The 23,008-nt window shown below is 39.7% G+C and overlaps 1 protein-coding gene across 3 annotated transcripts in view; it reads left to right on the top strand.

Moving 5' to 3' along the window:
• Nucleotides 1–23,008, top strand: part of ntng1a (netrin g1a) — a 176,617-nt gene that overhangs the window by 140,817 nt on the left and 12,792 nt on the right. Inside the window, exon 6 of one of the 3 annotated variants that reach the window (XM_017482238.3) lies at nucleotides 5,991–6,035. The exons of the other annotated variants lie outside the window; for them this stretch is intronic. Coding sequence (XP_017337727.1) covers nucleotides 5,991–6,035 — 45 coding nt within the window. The remainder of the gene's footprint in view (nucleotides 1–5,990; nucleotides 6,036–23,008) is intronic. 3 annotated transcript variants of the gene reach the window in all.

The following is a 23,008-nucleotide window of genomic DNA, read 5'->3' as shown; positions in this document are numbered from 1 at the left end:
TTTATTAATCAGTGCGGGCACTTTAAGTGTCATGCGGTACAACCAAATTCTGTTTTGGTGCAGATTACCCTTATGGTACAAATGACGTGCACCCGGTGCTGCTTTCAAGATCGTTCAAAATGTCGGTAGGAAAATAAAACTTCCCAGAAGCGTCTTGCACCTCCTGCTCCGGCTGATCAGATGCACCAGTGGAGCTCCTGATGGATTCCTCAGTTTCAGAGAATTATGGGGATGGCATTTATTTATTTATTTATCTATCTATCTATCTATCTATTTATTTATTTATTTATTTCTACGGCCGTTTCTTTACAGTGGACACACAGCGAAGCTGATCACCGAGTCGGTGGATAAACAAAGCCCTAAGAGAGGACCCGCTTACCATTCAGCCTCTCTCACACTCACACACACACACACACACACACACACACCAATCAGACGCCGATTGTTCTCTCACCGAGCCCAGTGTGTGTGTGTGTTCACTGAGCGAAAACCACCCAACACACAACCTGAGCTCCAGAGAGGCAACCGAGTGATCAGCGTCCTTGAGGACAAAGAGATTACACCCGAGCGTGCGTGAACCGAGTGATTAAAAAAAAAAAAAAAAAGAAAAGAAAAGAAATGAACACAGCAGTTTCTCCGTAAGCATAATTGAATTCCTTATTGACTTTTCTCAATTCTATCTCCCGCTTATTAAGCTTGCCCAGACCTGCCTATTGTGGGTATTAGAGCAAAATTAATATTTTAAGACGCTGTACAGGATTGCATTTCATTAAAGGAGTGGCGCTGATTAAACGGTCGCTCCTCATTCCGATGATTTTACCTGGGGTATTTTTTTTTTTCCCCTGCTTTTTTTTTTTCTTTTTTCTTTTTCCACACAACACATAATAAACAAAGCAAACAGGCGTGTGAGCATCAGAGCTAATCAGCTGCTAATTTAGCTCCGAATTCATTTGTTTTCTTCATTATATGGGGCTGTGTTTTCCCATCTTCAGGTCCTCGGGGGAAAGTAAGTGTGACGAGCGTGTTTCCGAAAGCTACACGTCGTAAATACTCGATGTTCGGCGTCTCTGTGAGATTTTGAGAGGTTGAACGGTTAAGTGTGTCCTCTCTGCTTTACCGCACCCAGGGAAAAAGAAGAAGTAGTGTTTCTCTTTCCTTTAGATTCGGCTGCTAAACGTGAGCACGTACACTTCAAACACTTTCCTGCGTCGACGGATCGCTTTTGTCGTGAACTTTTTTGGCCGGATTTCATCGATGTCCGTTACCTTTTAACACGCCCGTCCTGGTTCCTCAGCTGAATCCTGCGCTGGGACATTTTATTGCTTTATTAGCTCAAATTTTATAGAGGACTTCTTGGAGGAAGTACACGCTAGACCCGACCCTCCGCTGTTGGTAGATACGATGGGCGAGCGCTAGCTAGCGGGTGGGGTCATGCAAATGACCAATTTGTGAGAATACAAGCGGAGGAGGGAGGGGGGGGGGGGGGACGACTACTTCATATTTTTAAATAACTTTGACTACCTGTTCAAATGAAGTATTTACTCTATAGAAGTTTTCCTTACTCTGCTAGGAAGTTAACAAACTAGCGCTTTAGTAATCCAAATAGCCAAAGAATTATCTTTTCAAATCACCACCTTGCATGTGCACTTCTGAATATGACAAGAGCATGTTAAAAAATTCAAAAAAGAAAAAAAAAAAAAGTGCAGTATCCGATGCATTCAAAGAAAAAAAACAAAAAGCGACGGTCAGTTTTGGATTTTGTAGCAATCTAAAGGAAAGTAGACGCTAGCTTACACCTTTGACGTCTTTTATGAGTATTAGCATCAACTATCCGTAATGCTTTATCACATTATCATCTTATTTATTTTACTTTCCTCATTTAACACGATCGGAGCTTGAACTGAAAGAAAATAAGTTCTCTTGCACCCATGGAGTCGTTTATCAGGTGCGTAATAAAAGCCACATTGCCGTAAACAAGACCTGGATTTCCTCCACACTGCACTGGTATCATAAAAACATACACACTAAGGTTCGGGCCTGAGGAAATTCACGATCATGAGCTCACAAAGTGACAGAGAGAATGGAGAGAGCGGGGTAAAACGGGGGTTTTTCTTATGCTGCTGAGCTTGACAGCAGACTTCTTCATCCCTAGCCATCCAGCATTTCCGCCCTCTCTCGGAGGAAATGAAGAATTGTATGTAATTACGAAGATCCGTCATTAGCGCCCACCGGCGCCTTCTCACTCTGCTAATTCATTGTTATTCTTTCTTCCAGAAATGTCGCGTAATTAGATATCGATTGAATAATCAATTTGATGAATTGAAGTGCAGGTTTTCTAAATATAGAGCCACACGTTGCGCAAGGCATGCAGATCGACTTAGCGATCTCGGCTAGCACTGCGAAAACGTCTTGACGCTAGGTCATTCCCCTACTCTCTTTTTTTTCACCCCGTCCGATGCCAAGAAAGCCATGAACCATATCAAATTACATACAATGAATGTGTGCGACTGGTTTTGGGATGCATCTACTGCTTGTTTTCTGTCAGGCTTGGCGGTTCCCTGTCATGCAAGAGAGTTTTGTAGAACCCAAGCCATAGCTGTGTGTGTGTGTGTGTGTGTGTGTGTGTTTAGCCGTGTTTGTGTCCACCTGGTCCAACCTAGATCCATCTTTAGTGCATCTGATTGATCACACAATAAGGTCCATTCTAACAACTCCTCGTCTCTCCTGATTGCATACAGTCCGGCAGAACGTTTCATCTCTAGGTGTTGCTAACCGAAATCAAGGTAGGATACACTTCCAACTCAGAACAAATACCATTTCCTTTGTTTTGTTTTTTCCCCCCATTTTTGGTTTTTGTCCCCCCCCCCCCCCTCCCCCCAAATCTGCCACACACAGCAGTCTGTAGTGAGGTGAATGAAATCACCAGAGATTCAGCCTGCCAATTTTTAGTAGGGCTTGTTGTTTGCTGTGCTGTCAGGCGAAAGTCTTGACAACCTCCAACTGGTCAAACTTGTTTTTACTTTCTTCTTTCTGTCTCACTCTCCTACATGAGGCACTCTGACAAGTCTGGGAGCAGCTCTGAGATTCTACAGCTATAAGAAACAGTAGTCCTCTTTTCCTGCACAAACACACACACACACACAAACTTGCTCCAGTTTCAGCAGACTTTGAGGCTTCATTATTTTGCAGGGGTACTGTGCAGACTCTTGATTTCCTTTCGGCTCAGATAAAGAATAGAGGGAAAATATATCAAGTGCAGCGTAAATCTTGGAGACAACTGGTTTGTAGGTTGAAGGGGTCAACCATAAAGATTTGCTATAAAGGGTGTAGGGATTGAACGTAATTTTTTTTAGGGCATACTTGTCAGTCAAGGGTGTTTGGGGTCTAAGGGTTGATTGCAAAGGACAGATGTATAGGGTCTAGGGATTGATTAATAAGAATAGGCGATTATCATTGATGGGTGAGTATTATCTAGGGGTTGGTCATAAAGGATGGGTTTGTAGTGTGCAGGGGTTGATAATGAGGAGTCAGCACGTAGGGTGTAGGGATTAATCCTAATGATGGGTGACAATGACATACAAGTTGGCTGTGATAGATGGGTATGTTGGGTGTAGGATGTAAAGTTATTCTTGAAGAATGGGGGTTTAGGGTGTTGGTCAATAAATATAGGTGAGTAGAGTGTAGAAGTTGGTCAGAAATGATGGTTTATGGGCATAGGGGTTTATCTTGAAGGATGGATTTGCAGGGATTAATTGGAAAGGATGGATTTGTGGAGTCTAGGCATTAATCATGAAGAATGGATTTTTGGGGTGCAGGGGTTGGATGCTGTGTGGGGTATGTGTGTGGTGTAGGGTGTAAGAAATAAGGGTTGATTATGAACTGGTTACAATGGGGTAGGGTTTCAATAAAACGAACGGGTGTTTAGGGTGTAGGGATTGGTAATGAAAGATGGATGTATAGGGTGTAGGGGTCGGTAAAGGAAGATGGGTGTATAGAGGGTAGGGGTTGGTCATGAAAGATGGGTTTATAGGGTGTAGGGGTTTGTCAGTATAGATTGGGTTGTAGGGGGTAGGGGTTGGTAATGACAAATGGGTTTGTAGGGGTTTGTCAGTAAAGATTTTTGTAGGGTGTAGGAGTTGGTCAGTAAAGACTGGTTTGTAAGGTTTAAAGGTTAGTCTGTAAAGATTGGTTTGTAGGATGTAGGGGCTGATCATGAAAGATTGGTTTGTAGGGTGCATGGGTTGGTCAGGAAGGATTGGTTTATAGGATGTAGGGGTCATGTAGGGTGCATGGGTTGGTCAGGAAGGATTGGTTTATAGGATGTAGGGGTCATGTAGGGTGTAGGGGTTGGTCAGTAAAGATTGGTTTGTAAGTTGTAGGTGCTGGTCATGAAAGATGGGTTTGTAGGGTGTAGGGGTTTGTCAGGAAGAATGGGTTTTTATGGTGTAGTGGTTGGTCAGGAAGGATGGAATTGTAGGGTGAACTGGTTGGTCAGGAAGGATAGATTTGTAGGATGTAGGTGCTGGTCATGAAAGATTGTTTGTAGGGTGTAGGGGTTTGTCAAGAAGAATGGGTTTTTATGGTGTAGTGGTTGGTCAGGAGGGATGGGTTTGTAGGGTGTAGTGGTTGGTCAGGAAGGATGGATTTGTTGGGTGTAGGTGCTGGTCATGAAAGATGGTTTGTAGGGTGTAGGGGTTGGTCAGGAAGGATGGGTTTGTACGGTGTAGTGGTTGGTCAGGAAGGATGGATTTGTAGGATGTAGGTGCTGGTCATGAAAGATGGTTTGTAGGGTGTAGGGGTTTGTCAAGAAGAATGGGTTTTTACGGTGTAGTGGTTGGTCAGGAGGGATGGGTTTGTAGGATGTAGGGGTTTGTCAGGAAGGATGGATTTGTCGGGTGTAGGTGCTGGTCATGAAAGATGGTTTGTAGGGTGTAGGGGTTTGTCAAGAAGAATGGGTTTTTATGGTGTAGTGGTTGGTCAGGAGGGATGGGTTTGTAGGATGTAGGGGTTTGTCAGGAAGGATGGATTTGTCGGGTGTAGGTGCTGGTCATGAAAGATGGTTTGTAGGGTGTAGGGGTTTGTCAAGAAGAATGGGTTTTTATGGTGTAGTGGTTGGTCAGGAGGGATGGGTTTGTAGGATGTAGGGGTTTGTCAGGAAGGATGGATTTGTCGGGTGTAGGTGCTGGTCATGAAAGATGGTTTGTAGGGTGTAGGGGTTGGTCAGTACACATGGATTGTATTGTATGGTGTAGTTGTTGGTGGAGTATGTTTGGAGTTAATGAAGGGTCATCTCTGTCATTACAGATTGTATTTTCCTGAATGGCTGCTTCTTGCAAATTTTACTAATTAATAACACTGGTTTGCCATCTTTCTATCGCCGGGAGTGTGTGAACGACTTCTGAAGTAATATTGTTCTCGGTTTCACTGTGTATGTTTGTTTTGTTAAGATAATTTATTATCATTTGTATGCACGGTCATAATTTGGTTATTCATCAAAATTTCCACTCTTTATTGAGAAAACTGTTATCAGATATGGATGAGATAATAATGCTTTGGGAAACATAGAGGTCTGTAGAGAAAATGTTCCAGTAATGACTGCTCCACAGATCCACAGTCTCTCGGGTAATTTAGCTTGGCTTTTAGCAAATGTTGGGAAATATAAAGTGCAAGTAACTTCATTTTCGTAACAGAATACACAAAATGTATGTCTGTTCCACTGACCAGTAGTGCTTGAGTTCAATATACGTTAGTCCAAATTCTATGAAATCGCAATTCAGTCTCATTCACCATTCAAAGAACTCTTCAGGAAAGCGGTAAATACTGTTTAGTGCATACAGCATGTTGGCATATCACGCTCACACTCTCATTGTTATTGTGTTAAAGTATGCTTTAAAGTCATAATAAGAATTGATTTCTGTTTAATTAATCATGCTTCATTTAATTAGTTGTGTTTTTTGTTTGTTTCTTTTCTGTCCCTGAAATATGTGCAGTAGCTCCTCAGGTTGATTTGCCCACCGTGTCCTCCATTCAGAGAGGTAGGAGTTCAAACACAGATTCATACAGGCATTTACCCCTCCAGTTGTACTGTATGAATCTGAAATTAACCCTGTATTTGTATAAAACTTACCCTGGTATCTTTCAGTCCCGGTGTTGTTGGGTTTTTTTTTTTTACTTACAAACACCTGAGTGAGCTCGCGAAGGGTGTGATGGTAGGCTAGTTGGTTAAATAAGATATGTTACTTGAAGGAAAACCATACTGCTGACTAGTGCTTAAGTCTTTGGCTTCAAAACGTTATTTTTTGGCTGAGTGACAGACGTCCCTGAGTCGACAAGGGCGGAGATTAAGGTAGATTTCATCAACTAATCTCAAACATGATCATATCACCACTAGCATTTTGTGAATCTGGATGCCTGTGAGCTTGTGTAAACAGAACAGGGTATATCCTCAGATATGATGTTACAGGAGAAGCGTGTCAGAAAAATGTGGCATTTGGGCATTTTTTGTTTGCGTGCTTTCGTAAAACAGCTAAATGAACCTCTAGAGCTAGCACAGACGTCATGTGGAGACTTCACTTGCAGTGTCTCATGGCAGCTGCACGAACACGCTAAGAGGCAAAGGCTGTGACTGTAGCATTTATACACAGCAACCAATACCACCAAACCAAACTGAAGAGAGTATGCAAGCTCGTAAGATTGTGAAAGTGCTGTTTTTTCACAATCCTGTTACGGCCTGAGCCTCATGGGGGATTGTATCTGGGTTTACGTACTGATTTGCTGTTTTTCCTTCTCTGAGTGTAGCCACTCCCCCCTTACTACCCCTCCCCCCCCCCCCCCCTCCGCACCCGACGCTTGTTAGTCTAGTGACGCTCCAGGTTGGATAAGTCAGACGGAAGTTAAACAGAAGAAAAAAAAGCACAGTGGTGAACGACCGGACACGCCACTACGCCCAGCCGGTGACTGGAATCAAAGCTGCTTGCTTATGTGTTCTTTTCTTGTTTCCGGTACTGTTGATGCTGTCTTGACATCTTGGGATAAATTAGACATACAACCGCGTGCTCCAACATTTCTTTTGTCCGGGGTTAAAAACAGATGTTGCCCAGTACTGCAAAACTTGCCATACTTGCCAAGTGAGTGGTGGTGCCGCCTGCTCCTCTTTGCCCTGCTCCTGCAGTAGGCGAACCATTTGAATGCGTCCTTGTTGATTGTGTGGGTCCACTTCCACGTATTAAGACTGACAATCGTGTGTCGCTACACGCTTTCCCGAAGCTATGCTGGTAAGGGCCATGACTACGTCTCTTGCGAAATTTTTTTGGCTACCAAAAATGTTTCAAACCGATCAGGGATCAAATTTCATGTCTCGGGTATTTCATGATACATTGAAGGCTCTTGGTGTGTCTCATGTAGTGTCAAGTGCCTATCACCCTTTTGCAAGGGGCTTTGGAGCACTGGCATCAGACATTGAAATCTGCGTTGCGTAAGTATTGTATAGAATCAGGGAACGATTAGGATGATGGAGTTCCATTAGTTATATTTGCTGTTCACGAAGCACGACAAGACTCGCTTGGGTTTAGTCCGCTGTATCTGGTGTTCGGGCAGAATCTACGTGGACCTTTGAAAATGCTGGAAGATGCTGTAATTTCTCGTTACAGGTCCGTCCGAGAAGACAAATGTTCTTGATTTTGCCTCTCGTACTCGTGAACTGTTGCGTGATGTATGTGTTGGGGCAAAGGAAGCTCTTTCTCTTTCGCAGAAGAAGATGAAAAGCTGTTTCGATAAGTTTTGGTGTTGTTTCCTACCCCTGGATCTGCTCTCACTGCACGTTTTTCAGGACCTTATGTGGTCAAGGAGGAAGTGATTGAGACTGATTATATAATTCCTACTCCAGAGTGAAGACGCAAACAATGTCACATGAATATGTTGAAAGCATACTTATGCCGTGCTGAACTAATAGATGAGATCACTAGTGTTTCTGTTTGTGACCCGGTGAATGGCAGAGTGAATTTCTTTACTAGCCCATACCTTGCCTACTAATGACCGGGATGATGGGTTAAAATCTCTAGGGAAATTTGTATCTAGCTAATGATCAGCGACAAGCTGAAATGAAGTTGGTAAATAGTTTCCCCAACCCCTTTAATGATGCGCCTATTGGTATTTCTGTCATCCAGCATGAAATTGAGATGTCATGACATTGAGGTAGTGCGTTACCAATAAAACTACATGCATACTGTTGTCCAGCAAGTAAGAGAGGAGAAATGAAAGGTGAAGTAAAGTATTTAGTAGTCCCTGGAGCTCACCATGTGTTTTAGTACCGAAAGCTGATGGGTCATTTCGTTTATGTACTGGCTAAAGTTCATTCTGTCACCATGCCTGATGCTTTTCCGTTGCCATGAAGACTGTATCTCGGGGTGGCGAAATACATTTCTAAATTAGATCTGCTGAAAGTCTACTGGCAGGGGCCTTTAACCGAACATTTCAGCGTCCGTAAGACAGGTTGCTTTTCTACAATATACACAGGTGGTATTTGGGCTACGAAATGCACCAGCGATGGTTCAATAAGTAATGTCAATGGTTTTTGGTGAGGGTCCTAACTGCCATATTTATCTGGATGACGTAGTCATTCGTGCGTGTACGTGGGCTGAACAGATGTCGATCCTACACGATGTGTTTTGTCGTTTATCTGCTGCATCCAGTGGGAATTTTCTAAGGCTTCAGTCACTTAGGAAAACAGGTAGGGAACGGGCGGGTACGTCCCTTGGATGTAAAAGTGTCTGCTGTCCTCTCATATCCTACTACGCACCTACTACGAGGCGGGAGCTGCGAAGATTTTTATGGATGGCCGGGAACTATCGGAGTTTCTGCAAGAATTTTTCGAGCGTGCTTGCCCTGTTAACTCGAGTGTGTAGCTCGAAAGTTGATTTTTTTCTGGAAAATGGGTTCTTTCTTTAGATGACGAAGTGTTACGATCTGAGCCTCGTGGGGGATTGTATCTGGGTTTACGTACTGATTTGAGTGTAGATAACACCATTCACCAAACATGCCCCCCCCCCCCCCCCTCCCCCCCCCATGCAGCTGGCCCTTGTTACTCTAATGGCTCTGGGATCAAAGCTGTTTGTTTATGTGTTCTTTTCTTCTTTCCGGTACTGTTGATCTAGAATGTTCATTGTTAGAGGCACAGTTTAGAGACGGTGACGGAAGCAAGTGCAGATAAAGTTTTTGATAATAACCAAATCGAACACGTGACGAAGCTATGAACACGTGGCAAAACACTAGAACAGAGAAGAACCATAACATAAAGGCCAGAACAGAAAGAATGGCAGGGTGAGACAATTAAAGCAAGACAAAAGTGCAGTGCAAACTGTGGCTATATTTATACACATATATACATATACATACATAGCTCGTTAACTAGAGGGTGGTGCAGGTGGTCATGTGACCGCGATGTAGTGCAGTGTCTGCTGGGAGATGTAGTCTGGAGTAGCCTCCGGGATGTCCATGACAGTTAGCTTTTCCCTTGGGTACTCTGAATCTTTGTTCCAGTTGTCATTCTTTTCTCGGTTTAAGATATTAGAGTTCGTGTGCAGCTGTTCTGTTGGTCAGTAATGAATAAATGTCCTCAGTCATCTGCCACTGCGCTTCACCTGTCCTATTACTATTAGGAAGTGAGATGAGTGAAAGAGGAGGAAGAGAGATGGAGGGAAAGAGAAGGAAGAGAGATGAGAGAAAGAGAAGGAAGAGAGATGAGATGGAGAGAAAGAGAAGGAAGAGAGATGAGAGAAAGAGAAGGAAGAGAGGAGAGATGGAGAGAAAGAGAAGGGAGAGGTGGAGAGAAAGAGAAGGAAGAGAGATGGAGAGACAGAAGGAAGAGAGATGAGAGAAAGAGAAGGAAGAGAGGAGAGATGGAGAGAAAGAGAAGGAAGAGAGATGGAGAGACAGAAGGAAGAGAGATGAGAGAAAGAGAAGGAAGAGAGATGAGAGAAAGAGAAGGAAGAGAGGAGAGATGGAGAGAAAGAGAAGGGAGAGGTGGAGAGAAAGAGAAGGAAGAGAGATGGAGAGACAGAAGGAAGAGAGATGAGAGAAAGAGAAGGAAGAGAGATGAGAGAAAGAGAAGGAAGAGAGGAGAGATGGAGAGAAAGAGAAGGAAGAGAGATGGAGAGAAAGAGAAGGAAGAGAGGAGAGATGGAGAGAAAGAGAAGGAAGAGAAATGAGAGAAAGAGAAGGAAGAGAGGAGAGATGGAGAGAAAGAGAAGGAAGAGAGGAGAGATGGAGAGAAAGAGAAGGAAGAGAGGAGAGATGGAGAGAAAGAGAAGGAAGAGAAATGAGAGAAAGAGAAGGAAGAGAGGAGAGATGGAGAGAAAGAGAAGGAAGAGAGGAGAGATGGAGAGAAAGAGAAGGAAGAGAGGAGAGATGAGAGAAAGAGAAGGAAGAGAGGAGAGATGGAGAGAAAGAGAAGGAAGAGAGGAGAGATGGAGAGAAAGAGAAGGAAGAGAGGAGAGATGGAGAGAAAGAGAAGGAAGAGAGGAGAGATGGAGAGAAAGAGAAGGAAGAGAGGAGAGATGAGAGAAAGAGAAGGAAGAGAGGAGAGATGAGAGAAAGAGAAGGAAGAGAGGAGAGATGGAGAGAAAGAGAAGGAAGAGAGGAGAGATGGAGAGAAAGAGAAGGAAGAGAGGAGAGATGGAGAGAAAGAGAAGGAAGAGAGATGAGAGAAAGAGAAGGAAGAGAGGAGAGATGGAGAGAAAGAGAAGGAAGAGAGGAGAGATGGAGAGAAAGAGAAGGAAGAGAGGAGAGATGGAGAGAAAGAGAAGGAAGAGAGGAGAGATGAGAGAAAGAGAAGGAAGAGAAATGAGAGAAAGAGAAGGAAGAGAGGAGAGATGGAGAGAAAGAGAAGGAAGAGAGATGAAATGAAACAGTGGTTGTTGCTGCACTCAGATGTTTATATTATTATACAGTACTGTGCAAAACTTTTAGCCCCCCCGCTTTTCTTGTAGTGCACTGTTTGTAATAGAGGCGTTTCTCTGATGACGTCTGCATTAGTGAGTCAGTGCACAAACACTTCAGATTCCCAGACATTACTCATCCAGCACGAAAGGAGATGTTAGAGAAAGATGTCGGTACATGATTAGAGACGCTTTAATTTTCAGATAGAAACGCAATGCAGACTGCCGGCTTTCGCTGTCAGTCCGAGTCTCCGGAAGAACCGGGTCTGGTTGTGCAACATGCTCAGTACAACTTGCAGCTCATTTCCTTATCAAATTACACTAACTGTACCGGAGACTATCTTTATTTCTGTCACACCAAGTCTCGACTTTGTTTCATGTTCTCTCTGTTTCTTTGTTCCTCTGTTCACTGCGCATCAAGGAATGTTTTTAAAACATAGAAACGTTTCATTTCATTATTCTGAAGGCATCTTTGCTCTACAGCATTTCTTTACATTTACTTTTGCACAATACTGTATATCCTCAGGGTGTGTGTGTGTGTGTGTGTGTGTGTGTGTGTGTGTGTGTGTGTGTGTGTGTGTGTGTGTGACACACAGAGAGAGAGAGAGATTGAAATTAATTGAGAGAGATGGGTTGGAAATGACCGACACATTCAGGCAGCTTTGGACTTGTGCCTCGTACTGTGGACAGATGTGTGTGTGTGTGTGTGTGTGTGTGTGTGTGTGTGTGTGTGTGTGTGTGTGTGTGTGTGTGTGCACGTGCGTACGTATGGGACCTGACCTCAATCCAGATTCTGATAATGAAAGTCCTGCATACAAACACAGCAGTATATTGACTTCACCAAATTCACTCAAATTGGTATACACATACACACACTCACACACATACACATACACACACACACACACACACACACACACACACACACACACACACACACACACACACACATATACAGAGGCTAACTGGGGTGTATGGTTTTTTTATGGTTGAAAAATTTAAATTGAGAGAGACAAACACTGAGGGAGAAAGAAGGGAGAGAGAGAGAGTGAGAATGAGAGAGAGAGAGAGAGTGAGAATGAGAGAGAGAGAGAGTGAGAATGAGAGAGAGAGAGAGTGAGAATGAGAGAGAGAGAGACAGGTATAAAGAGAGAAACTGAAACGTATAGAGAGACCGAAGAAAGTTAGAGAGCAAAACAGAGAGAGAGAGAGAGAGAGAGAGACAGACGGAATGTGAAAATGGGAAAAACAGAGAGACAAAAGAAAGGTAAAATGGTGGAGAGAGAGAGACAAGAGAAGAAGCGGGGGGGGGGGGGGGGGGGGGGGTAGCAGCCAGACTGAGAGACAGAAGACAAAAAGAGCATTAGATGGGAAAAAGAGAGATCGAGAGAGAGAGAGAGAGAGAGAGAGAGAGAGAGAGAGAGAGAGAGATGGGCACAGTGAAAGAAAGAAAGAACTTGACAAAGAATATGCAGGGAAAGGTAAAAAGAAAGATAGAATGAATGAATGAAAGAAAGAAAGAAAAAGAGGAAGAAGACAAAAAAATAGAAGGAGCCCAACTGGCGGTAAAAATGCTTGTAGAAGAGGAAAAAAGGCCATAAAAATAAAACGAAAGAAAGAAAGAGAAGGTAGACTAGAAGGTAGGACATAATACATGTGTAAACATAAAGAAAAGATAAAAGAGGACAAGAAAGAAAAAGAAAGGGATGAAGGAAGGGGAAAAAGAGAAAAGGAGATGTAATAGTGTAATAATGTAATAAAATAGGGCAAACGTAGAGGGGGGGGTGGGGGTTTGGGCAGCAGACAGACAGACAGACAGACAGACATTAGATGGGAAAAGAGAGATCGAGAGAGAGAGAGAGAGATGGGCTCAGAGAAAGAAAAGAAGAAACAGAGAAACAAAGGTTGGAGAGAAAGAGAGACAAGATAAGAAGAGATGAAAGAGATCTCAGCCCTCTTTTCTTATCGCCTCAACTCTCTCGTTTGATCGGGCTGCTCTTTATTAAACGATCGTTCCAGTCTTTCCATAAGAACCCGGTGGCGCATCGCGCCGAGTCGAGTCGAGTCGAGTCGAGCCCCTCCCCCACTCTCCATCCGTTCCCCGTGTGAAACTGGGCCGAGTCAGGACTCTGTACAGAGGCAGACTTTATAGAAGATGGATAGATGGGAAATATTTCCTTTACTTCAGATAAGGACGTGTAATTTCTCACGGCGCGTCCTGACAGAATCGATAGCGCCACGGCGACTGGTCTCGTTTCCTTCGTCTGGTGTAGGGATGCTAGGTAGGGCGCGCCGCTTTTCTATCAGTGACCTGGAAAGCTGTTATTTCGGGACGTATATAGGGAATCTAGGACTGTGGTTCTACTGCCAAAGTTCCGGCTCCTCTTTTCCCGTCCGAGCGTGTGCCGATTCCACGCTTTATAATATTCTCACCTGTAATATAATCCCAGCGATGACTCTTTAAACTTCTCACTCAGAGACGAGAATCCTGGGGTTCTTAATCTCACTGCGGGGGAAAAAAAACTGAACTAAACTGGCATAACGGTACGATCGTATAGTGAAGAATGAGCGTTTGTGATTGACAGGTCGAGCTGAAAACAAAAGTGAGGTGTAGTGTAATTTCATCTAATTAATATAACATCTGCCAGTTTAATCCTGGGATATATTCTTGAGCTATTTAGACCACAAGGAGCACTCTAGTATACGGGAAATGGATTAATCAGTGTGATATCTCAGAGCTCCGGGTCAGACCGGCGGATTAAAACACTTTTTTTAACGGGTTTAACGATGATAGAGCATCAAATTATAGCCCAAAACTGTGTAAGTCTAACGTAGTAGTCTTTCGTGATCAGGGTATCTGAAGATCCTCGCTCTTCGCGTTTAGTGCGCTGTACTGCACGTGTATTTATGTTCTTCTTTACCGCAGTAGGTGTTTGCTGCTTTCTGAGTTCTGCCTCTCTGGAAGCTTCTTTTTTCTCACTAGGGCACCAATAACCGATTGTCGGCACACGCCCCGCTTCCATCTTTTATTTCCACGTTCTCGTCGGTGTTAAAACAAACCCGACTCGGTGTAATTTTCAATCCTACGATGCGGTTGAAGGTTGCATCTGTTTGTGGTGTTGTGTAACGCTTCCTCCATTCATCAGTGCATTTTCCTGTTTTCATCTTCGTCATCATCATCGTCGGGTCATGTGTGCTCAAACCCCAGTGCCTCTCTAACACACATACGCTTTCTCTTGATTCTAAAAGCACCCTGACATCCTGCTTTCCAAACCGAGCATGTACCACACACACACACACACACACACACACACACACACACACACGCACACACACAGTGAGCTTAAACTAACAGTATTGTTTTCTCATGAGTCTTAAAGCGACCCGTCATCCTGCTTTTTCTGAGCCGAGCATGAGCCGTTATAACACACACACACACACACACACACACACACACACACACATGTATGCACACACACATGGCTTACAGACCCGGTCCCATTTCTCTCCCTGTGTGCAAGACTGCGAGTGTTTCGGCCACTCGAACCGCTGCAGCTACATCGAGTTGTTAAACACGGTGATTTGCGTGAGCTGTAAGCACAACACTAGGGGGCAGCACTGTCAGCTCTGCAAGCTGGGCTTCTACCGCAATGCTTCGGCCGAGCTCGACGATGAGAATGTGTGTATAGGTCAGTGGGCCTTTCGCTCCATCTCATCATGCCATCTCTCTCTATCTCTCTCTCTCTCTCTCTCTCTCTCTCACACACGCACACACACACACACACTGACACAGAGCTTAGCAACATGCTTAGCATCACTACCTCACCCCTTCACCCTGTCCCTCATCACCTGGCTGTATATCCTGCCTCCTCATACACATCCTCTCCTCACCGTCACTCCCGCACGTGTACATCTCTGTAGTTGTGAGACTGAGGACGACATTTCTGCAATAAAAATGTCCAAATTAAAATTGGCGAAATATGCAAATCTCTATAGTGTGTGTTTGTGTGTGTGTGTGTGTGTGTTTATGTGTGTGTTATACATGTAGAACACTGTTTAGAGTAACATTAGTAACTGGACAGTGACATAAGTTACTGCGATTGTATAGTCATCAAGACGTAAGTGATAAAAATATAGTAATAGTGGTAGTGTATCATATTAGCAGTAAGTATAGTTTAGTAATAGTACTAATAGTAATGGTAGCTATAGTAACGTAACAATAATAGTAATGGTAACAGTACAAGTAATGGTACAGGTAACATCTAGTAAAAGCAACAGTAGCAACAATAAAAGCAATATGTTGTAACAATATGATAGTAACTAGTGATAGTGATAGTAACAGTAGTGATAGTGATAGTAACAGTAGTGATAGTGATAGTAACAGTAGTGATATTGATAGTAACAGTAGTGATAGTAATAGTAGTGATAGTAACAGTAGTGATAGTAACAGTAGTGATAGTAACAGCAGTGATAGTGATAGTAACAGTAGTGATAGTAACAGTAGTGATAGTAACAGTAGTGATAGTGATAGTAACAGTAGTGATAGTGATAGTAACAGTAGTGATAGTAACAGTAGTGATAGTGATAGTAACAGTAGTGATAGTGATAGTAACAGTAGTGGTAGTAATAGTAGTGATAGTAATAGTACTGATAGTAACAGTAGTGATAGTAACAGTAGTGATAGTGATAGTAACAGTACTGATAGTAACAGTAGTGATAGTAACAGTAGTGATAGTGATAGTAGTGATAGTAATAGTAGTGATAGTAATAGTACTGATAGTAACAGTAGTGATAGTAACAGTAGTGATAGTGATAGTAACAGTAGTGATAGTAACAGTAGTGATAGTGATAGTAACAGTAGTGATAGTGATAGTAACAGTAGTGATAGTAACAGTAGTGATAGTGATAGTAACAGTAGTGGTAGTAATAGTAGTGATAGTAATAGTAGTGATAGTAATAGTTCTGATAGTAACAGTAGTGATAGTGATAGTAACAGTAGTGGTAGTAATAGTAGTGATAGTAACAGTACTGATAGTAACAGTAGTGATAGTAACAGTAGTGATAGTAACAGTAGTGATAGTAATAGTAGTGATAGTAACAGTACTGATAGTAACAGTAGTGATAGTAATAGTAGTGATAGTAACAGTACTGATAGTAACAGTAGTGATAGTAATAGTAGTGATAGTAACAGTAGTGATAGTAACAGTAGTGATAGTAACAGTAGTGATGGTGATAGTAACAGTACTGATAGTGATAGTAACAGTAGTGATAGTAACAGTAGTGATAGTAATAGTAGTGATAGTAATAGTAGTGATAGTAACAGTACTGATAGTAACAGTAGTGATAGTAACAGTAGTGATAGTGATAGTAACAGTAGTGATAGTGATAGTAACAGTAGTGATAGTAACAGTAGTGATAGTAACAGTAGTGGTAGTAATAGTAGTGATAGTAACAGTAGTGATAGTAACAGTAGTGATAGTGATAGTAACAGTAGTGATAGTAACAGTAGTGATAGTAACAGTAGTGATAGTAATAGTAGTGATAGTAACAGTACTGATAGTAACAGTAGTGATAGTAACAGTAGTGATAGTGATAGTAACAGTAGTGATAGTGATAGTAACAGTACTGATAGTAACAGTAGTGATAGTAACAGTAGTGATAGTAACAGTAGTGATAGTGATAGCAACAGTAGTGATAGTAATAGTAGTGATAGTAACAGTAGTGATAGTAACAGTAGTGATAGTAACAGTAGTGATAGTGATAGTAACAGTACTGATAGTGATAGTAACAGTAGTGATAGTAATAGTAGTGATAGTAACAGTAGTGATAGTAACAGTAGTGATAGTGATAGTAACAGTAGTGATAGTAACAGTAGTGATAGTAATAGTAGTGATAGTAATAGTAGTGATAGTAACAGTACTGATAGTAACAGTAGTGATAGTAACAGTAGTGATAGTGATAGTAACAGTACTGATAGTAACAGTAGTGGTAGTGATAGTAACAGTAGTGGTAGTAATAGTAGTGATAGTAATAGTAGTGATAGTAACAGTAGTGATAGTAACAGTAGTGATAGTGATAGTAACAGTACTGATAGTAACAGTAGTGGTAGTGATAGTAACAGTAGTGATAGTAATAGTAGTGATAGTAACAGTAGTGATAGTAACAGTAGTGATAGTGATAGTAACAGTACTGATAGTAACAGTAGTGGTAGTGATAGTAACAGTAGTGGTAGTAATAGTAGTGATAGTAATAGTAGTGATAGTAACAGTAGTGATAGTGATAGTAACAGTACTGATAGTAACAGTAGTGGTAGTAACAGTACTGATAGTAACAGTAGTGATAGTAACAGTAGTGATAGTAACAGTAGTGATAGTGATAGTAACAGTACTGATAGTAACAGTAGTGGTAGTAACAGTACTGATAGTAACAGTAGTGATAGTAACAGTAGTGATAGTGATAGTAACAGTAGTGATAGTAATAGTAGTGATAGTAACAGTAGTGATAGTAACAGTAGTGGTAGTGATAGTAACAGTAGTGATAGTAACAGTAGTGATAGTAATAGTAGTGATAGTAATAGTAGTGATAGTGATAGTAACAGTACTGATAGTAACAGTAGTGGTAGTGATAGTAACAGTAGTGATAGTGATAGTAACAGTAGTGATAGTAACAGTAGTGATAGTGATAGTAACAGTAGTGATAGTAACAGTAGTGGTAGTGATAGTAACAGTAGTGATAGTAACAGTAGTGATAGTAATAGTAGTGATAGTAATAGTAGTGATAGTGATAGTAACAGTACTGATAGTAACAGTAGTGGTAGTGATAGTAACAGTAGTGGTAGTGATAGTAACAGTAGTGATAGTAACAGTAGTGATAGTAATAGTAGTGATAGTAACAGTAGTGATAGTGATAGTAACAGTACTGATAGTAACAGTAGTGGTAGTGATAGTAACAGTAGTGATAGTAATAGTAGTGATAGTAATAGTAGTGATAGTAACAGTAGTGATAGTGATAGTAACAGTACTGATAGTAACAGTACTGATAGTAACAGTACTGATAGTAACAGTAGTGATAGTAACAGTAGTGATAGTGATAGTAACAGTAGTGGTAGTAATAGTAGTGATAGTAACAGTAGTGATAGTAACAGTAGTGATAGTGATAGTAACAGTAGTGATAGTAACAGTAGTGATAGTGATAGTAACAGTAGTGATAGTAATAGTAGTGATAGTAACAGTAGTGGTAGTAATAGTAGTGATAGTAACAGTAGTGATAGTAACAGTAGTGATAGTGATAGTAACAGTACTGATAGTAACAGTAGTGATAGTAACAGTAGTGATAGTAACAGTAGTGATAGTGATAGTAACAGTAGTGATAGTAATAGTAGTGATAGTAACAGTAGTGATAGTAACAGTAGTGATAGTAATAGTAGTGATAGTAATAGTAGTGATAGTAACAGTACTGATAGTAACAGTAGTGATAGTAACAGTAGTGATAGTAACAGTAGTGATAGTGATAGTAACAGTAGTGGTAGTAATAGTAGTGATAGTAATAGTAGTGATAGTAATAGTAGTGATAGTGATAGTAACAGTAGTGATAGTAACAGTAGTGATAGTGATAGTAACAGTAGTGGTAGTAATAGTAGTGATAGCAATAGTAGTGATAGTAACAGTAGTGATAGTAACAGTAGTGATAGTAACAGTAGTGATAGTAATAGTAGTGATAGTAACAGTAGTGATAGTGATAGTAACAGTAGTGATAGTAACAGTAGTGATAGTGATAGTAACAGTAGTGGTAGTAATAGTAGTGATAGTAATAGTAGTGATAGTAACAGTAGTGATAGTGATAGTAACAGTACTGATAGTAACAGTACTGATAGTAACAGTACTGATAGTAACAGTAGTGATAGTAACAGTAGTGATAGTGATAGTAACAGTAGTGATAGTAATAGTAGTGATAGTAACAGTAGTGGTAGTAACAGTAGTGATAGTAACAGTAGTGATAGTAATAGTAGTGATAGTGATAGTAACAGTAGTGATAGTAACAGTAGTGATAGTGATAGTAACAGTAGTGATAGTAATAGTAGTGATAGTAACAGTAGTGGTAGTAATAGTAGTGATAGTAACAGTAGTGATAGTAACAGTAGTGATAGTGATAGTAACAGTACTGATAGTAACAGTACTGATAGTAACAGTAGTGATAGTAACAGTAGTGATAGTAATAGTAGTGATAGTAACAGTAGTGATAGTAACAGTAGTGATAGTAATAGTAGTGATAGTAATAGTAGTGATAGTAACAGTACTGATAGTAACAGTAGTGATAGTAACAGTAGTGATAGTAACAGTAGTGATAGTAATAGTAGTGATAGTAATAGTAGTGATAGTAACAGTACTGATAGTAACAGTAGTGATAGTAACAGTAGTGATAGTAACAGTAGTGATAGTGATAGTAACAGTAGTGGTAGTAATAGTAGTGATAGTAATAGTAGTGATAGTAATAGTAGTGATAGTAATAGTAGTGATAGTGATAGTAACAGTAGTGATAGTAACAGTAGTGATAGTGATAGTAACAGTAGTGGTAGTAATAGTAGTGATAGCAATAGTAGTGATAGTAACAGTAGTGATAGTAACAGTAGTGATAGTAACAGTAGTGATAGTAATAGTAGTGATAGTAACAGTAGTGATAGTGATAGTAACAGTAGTGATAGTAACAGTAGTGATAGTGATAGTAACAGTAGTGGTAGTAATAGTAGTGATAGTAATAGTAGTGATAGTAACAGTAGTGATAGTGATAGTAACAGTACTGATAGTAACAGTACTGATAGTAACAGTACTGATAGTAACAGTAGTGATAGTAACAGTAGTGATAGTGATAGTAACAGTAGTGATAGTAATAGTAGTGATAGTAACAGTAGTGGTAGTAACAGTAGTGATAGTAACAGTAGTGATAGTAATAGTAGTGATAGTGATAGTAACAGTAGTGATAGTAACAGTAGTGATAGTAACAGTAGTGATAGTAATAGTAGTGATAGTAACAGTAGTGGTAGTAATAGTAGTGATAGTAACAGTAGTGATAGTAACAGTAGTGATAGTGATAGTAACAGTACTGATAGTAACAGTACTGATAGTAACAGTAGTGATAGTAACAGTAGTGATAGTAACAGTAGTGATAGTAATAGTAGTGATAGTAACAGTAGTGATAGTAACAGTAGTGATAGTAATAGTAGTGATAGTAATAGTAGTGATAGTAACAGTACTGATAGTAACAGTAGTGATAGTAACAGTAGTGATAGTAACAGTACTGATAGTGATAGTAACAGTAGTGGTAGTAATAGTAGTGATAGTAATAGTAGTGATAGTAATAGTAGTGATAGTAATAGTAGTGATAGTGATAGTAACAGTAGTGATAGTAACAGTAGTGATAGTGATAGTAACAGTAGTGGTAGTAATAGTAGTGATAGCAATAGTAGTGATAGTAACAGTAGTGATAGTAACAGTAGTGATAGTAACAGTAGTGATAGTAATAGTAGTGATAGTAATAGTAGTGATAGTGATAGTAACAGTAGTGGTAGTAATAGTAGTGATAGTAACAGTAGTGATAGTAACAGTAGTGATAGTAACAGTAGTGATAGTAATAGTAGTGATAGTAATAGTAGTGATAGTAACAGTAGTGATAGTAACAGTAGTGATAGTGATAGTAACAGTAGTGGTAGTAACAGTAGTGATAGTAACAGTACTGATAGTGATAGTAACAGTAGTGGTAGTAATAGTAGTGATAGTAATAGTAGTGATAGTAATAGTAGTGATAGTAATAGTAGTGATAGTGATAGTAACAGTAGTGATAGTAACAGTAGTGATAGTGATAGTAACAGTAGTGGTAGTAATAGTAGTGATAGCAATAGTAGTGATAGTAACAGTAGTGATAGTAACAGTAGTGATAGTAACAGTAGTGATAGTAATAGTAGTGATAGTAATAGTAGTGATAGTAACAGTAGTGATAGTAACAGTAGTGATAGTAACAGTAGTGATAGTAATAGTAGTGATAGTAACAGTAGTGATAGTGGTAGTAATAGTAGTGATAGTAACAGTAGTGATAGTGGTAGTAACAGTACTGATAGTAACAGTACTGATAGTAACAGTAGTGATAGTAACAGTAGTGATAGTGATAGTAACAGTAGTGATAGTAACAGTAGTGATAGTAACAGTAGTGATAGTAATAGTAGTGATAGTGATAGTAACAGTAGTAATAGTAACAGTAGTGATAGTGATAGTAACAGTAGTGATAGTAACAGTAGTGATAGTGATAGTAACAGTAGTGATAGTAATAGTAGTGATAGTAACAGTAGTGATAGTGATAGTAACAGTACTGATAGTAACAGTAGTGGTAGTGATAGTAACAGTAGTGATAGTAATAGTAGTGATAGTAACAGTACTGATAGTAACAATAGTGATAGTAACAGTGATAGCAGTTAATAGTAACAGTAAAATTGCTAGTACTACAGTATATACTGCTATATTATTACTATAATATAAATAATCGTAGGAATAAGAGTAATGATAAGGTTCTATTGTGACAGGAACAGTAATAACAGAAACATTAACAGTATTTCAATGTAAAAGTCTGGTGTGTTTGTGTGTGCTGGTCAAACATCTCACTAAACTCTGGATAATAACTGTAGCCTTCTGTGGAACACAGACTGAAAGCTTTTCTTCATTTATTATCATTAAACAGAAATTTAAGAATAATTTCTAGTAACAGAATAAACAAACATTTTGTTTATCCACGATAATGAAGAGTGAGATAAATCAACTTCTCATGAAAAGTTCTTTTACCCACTCGTGTTAAACTGATTAAATACAACGTTTTCTTGTCTTTCGGAATATTAAACGTTTTATTCCATCAGTTACCACATAGATATATATATATATATATAACTGTAACATACAACTCATTCTCTTCCTTCCTTCCTTCCTTCCTTCTTTCTTTCTTTCCTTCTTTTTCCTTCTTTTTGTCATTCTTTATTTCCTTCTTTCTTCATCACTTCGTATAATTGCATTTTCTTTCTACCTCTTTTTTATTTGATTAACTCTTTTCCTTTCTTATTTATCTTTCATCACTCATTATCACTATTTTATTCTTTCTAACGTTCCCTCTTTCTTTGCTTTATCTTTCCATCCTCCATCCCCACACCCTTCTTATTCTCTCCTTTTCTCCCTCTGTAAATTGTGCTGTATTTCTTTCTCTTTCACATTATTTTCTTGCTTTATTTCCATTTCCATGTGTAATTCTGTTCATTTCTGATCTATGTGATAATTCCCCTTCTCTTTCTTTTTCCTCTTTATTTCTTTGACCCTTTCTTTCATTTTTCTACGTTTTTCATTCATCTTCCTCTTCGCCCCAACTTCTTTCTTTCTTTCTTTCTTTCTTTCTTTTCTTGTTCATTTATTCATACTTTTCCCTTTTTTTCACATTTCTTCTTATTTGTATTTTCCCTCATGTCTTTTTATCTTTCTCATGCCTTCCCATTTTTTAAAAAACCTTTTCACACTTTCTTATTCCCTCCTTGTCTCTTTCTTCTCTCCTTTTTTCCCTCTCTCCTGTTGTCTTCCTCTTTCTCTCAATTTTTTGAACTGTTTTAAAACTTTATTTCTCATTACATGTCATGTGGTAATGTATTTCCCTTCTTTCTGTGCTCTTTTTCTTTGCACACTTTCTTTCTTTCTTTCTTTCTTTCTGTTTTGCTCTTTGTATCTTTTCCCCACTTTATTTTATTTCTTTTTCCTTATTTCCATTTTTTCACCTTTTCACACTTTCTCATTCTCTCTTTTCTTTTCTTTCTTTTTTGTCCATTTTCACTTTGTGTCTTTTTCTTTACCTCTATTTCCTTTCTTTATTTTTTTTTATTTCTAATTAATTTAATTTAATGCTTAATGCATTTCCCTTAGCTCTAAGCCCTTTTTCCTTCCTTCCTTCCTTCCTTCCTTCCTTCCTTCCTTCCTTCCTTCCTTTCTTTCTTTCTTTCTTTCTTTCTTTCTTTCTTTCTTTCTTTCTTTCTGTATTTGATAACTGATGAAATAAAA

This window comes from Ictalurus punctatus, chromosome 1 (genome assembly GCF_001660625.3).
Source record: "Ictalurus punctatus breed USDA103 chromosome 1, Coco_2.0, whole genome shotgun sequence".
NCBI classification, from domain to species: domain Eukaryota; kingdom Metazoa; phylum Chordata; class Actinopteri; order Siluriformes; family Ictaluridae; genus Ictalurus; species Ictalurus punctatus.
The sequence above is the reverse complement of the archived record's forward strand: the minus strand, read 5'-3'. Positions and strand labels throughout refer to the sequence as shown.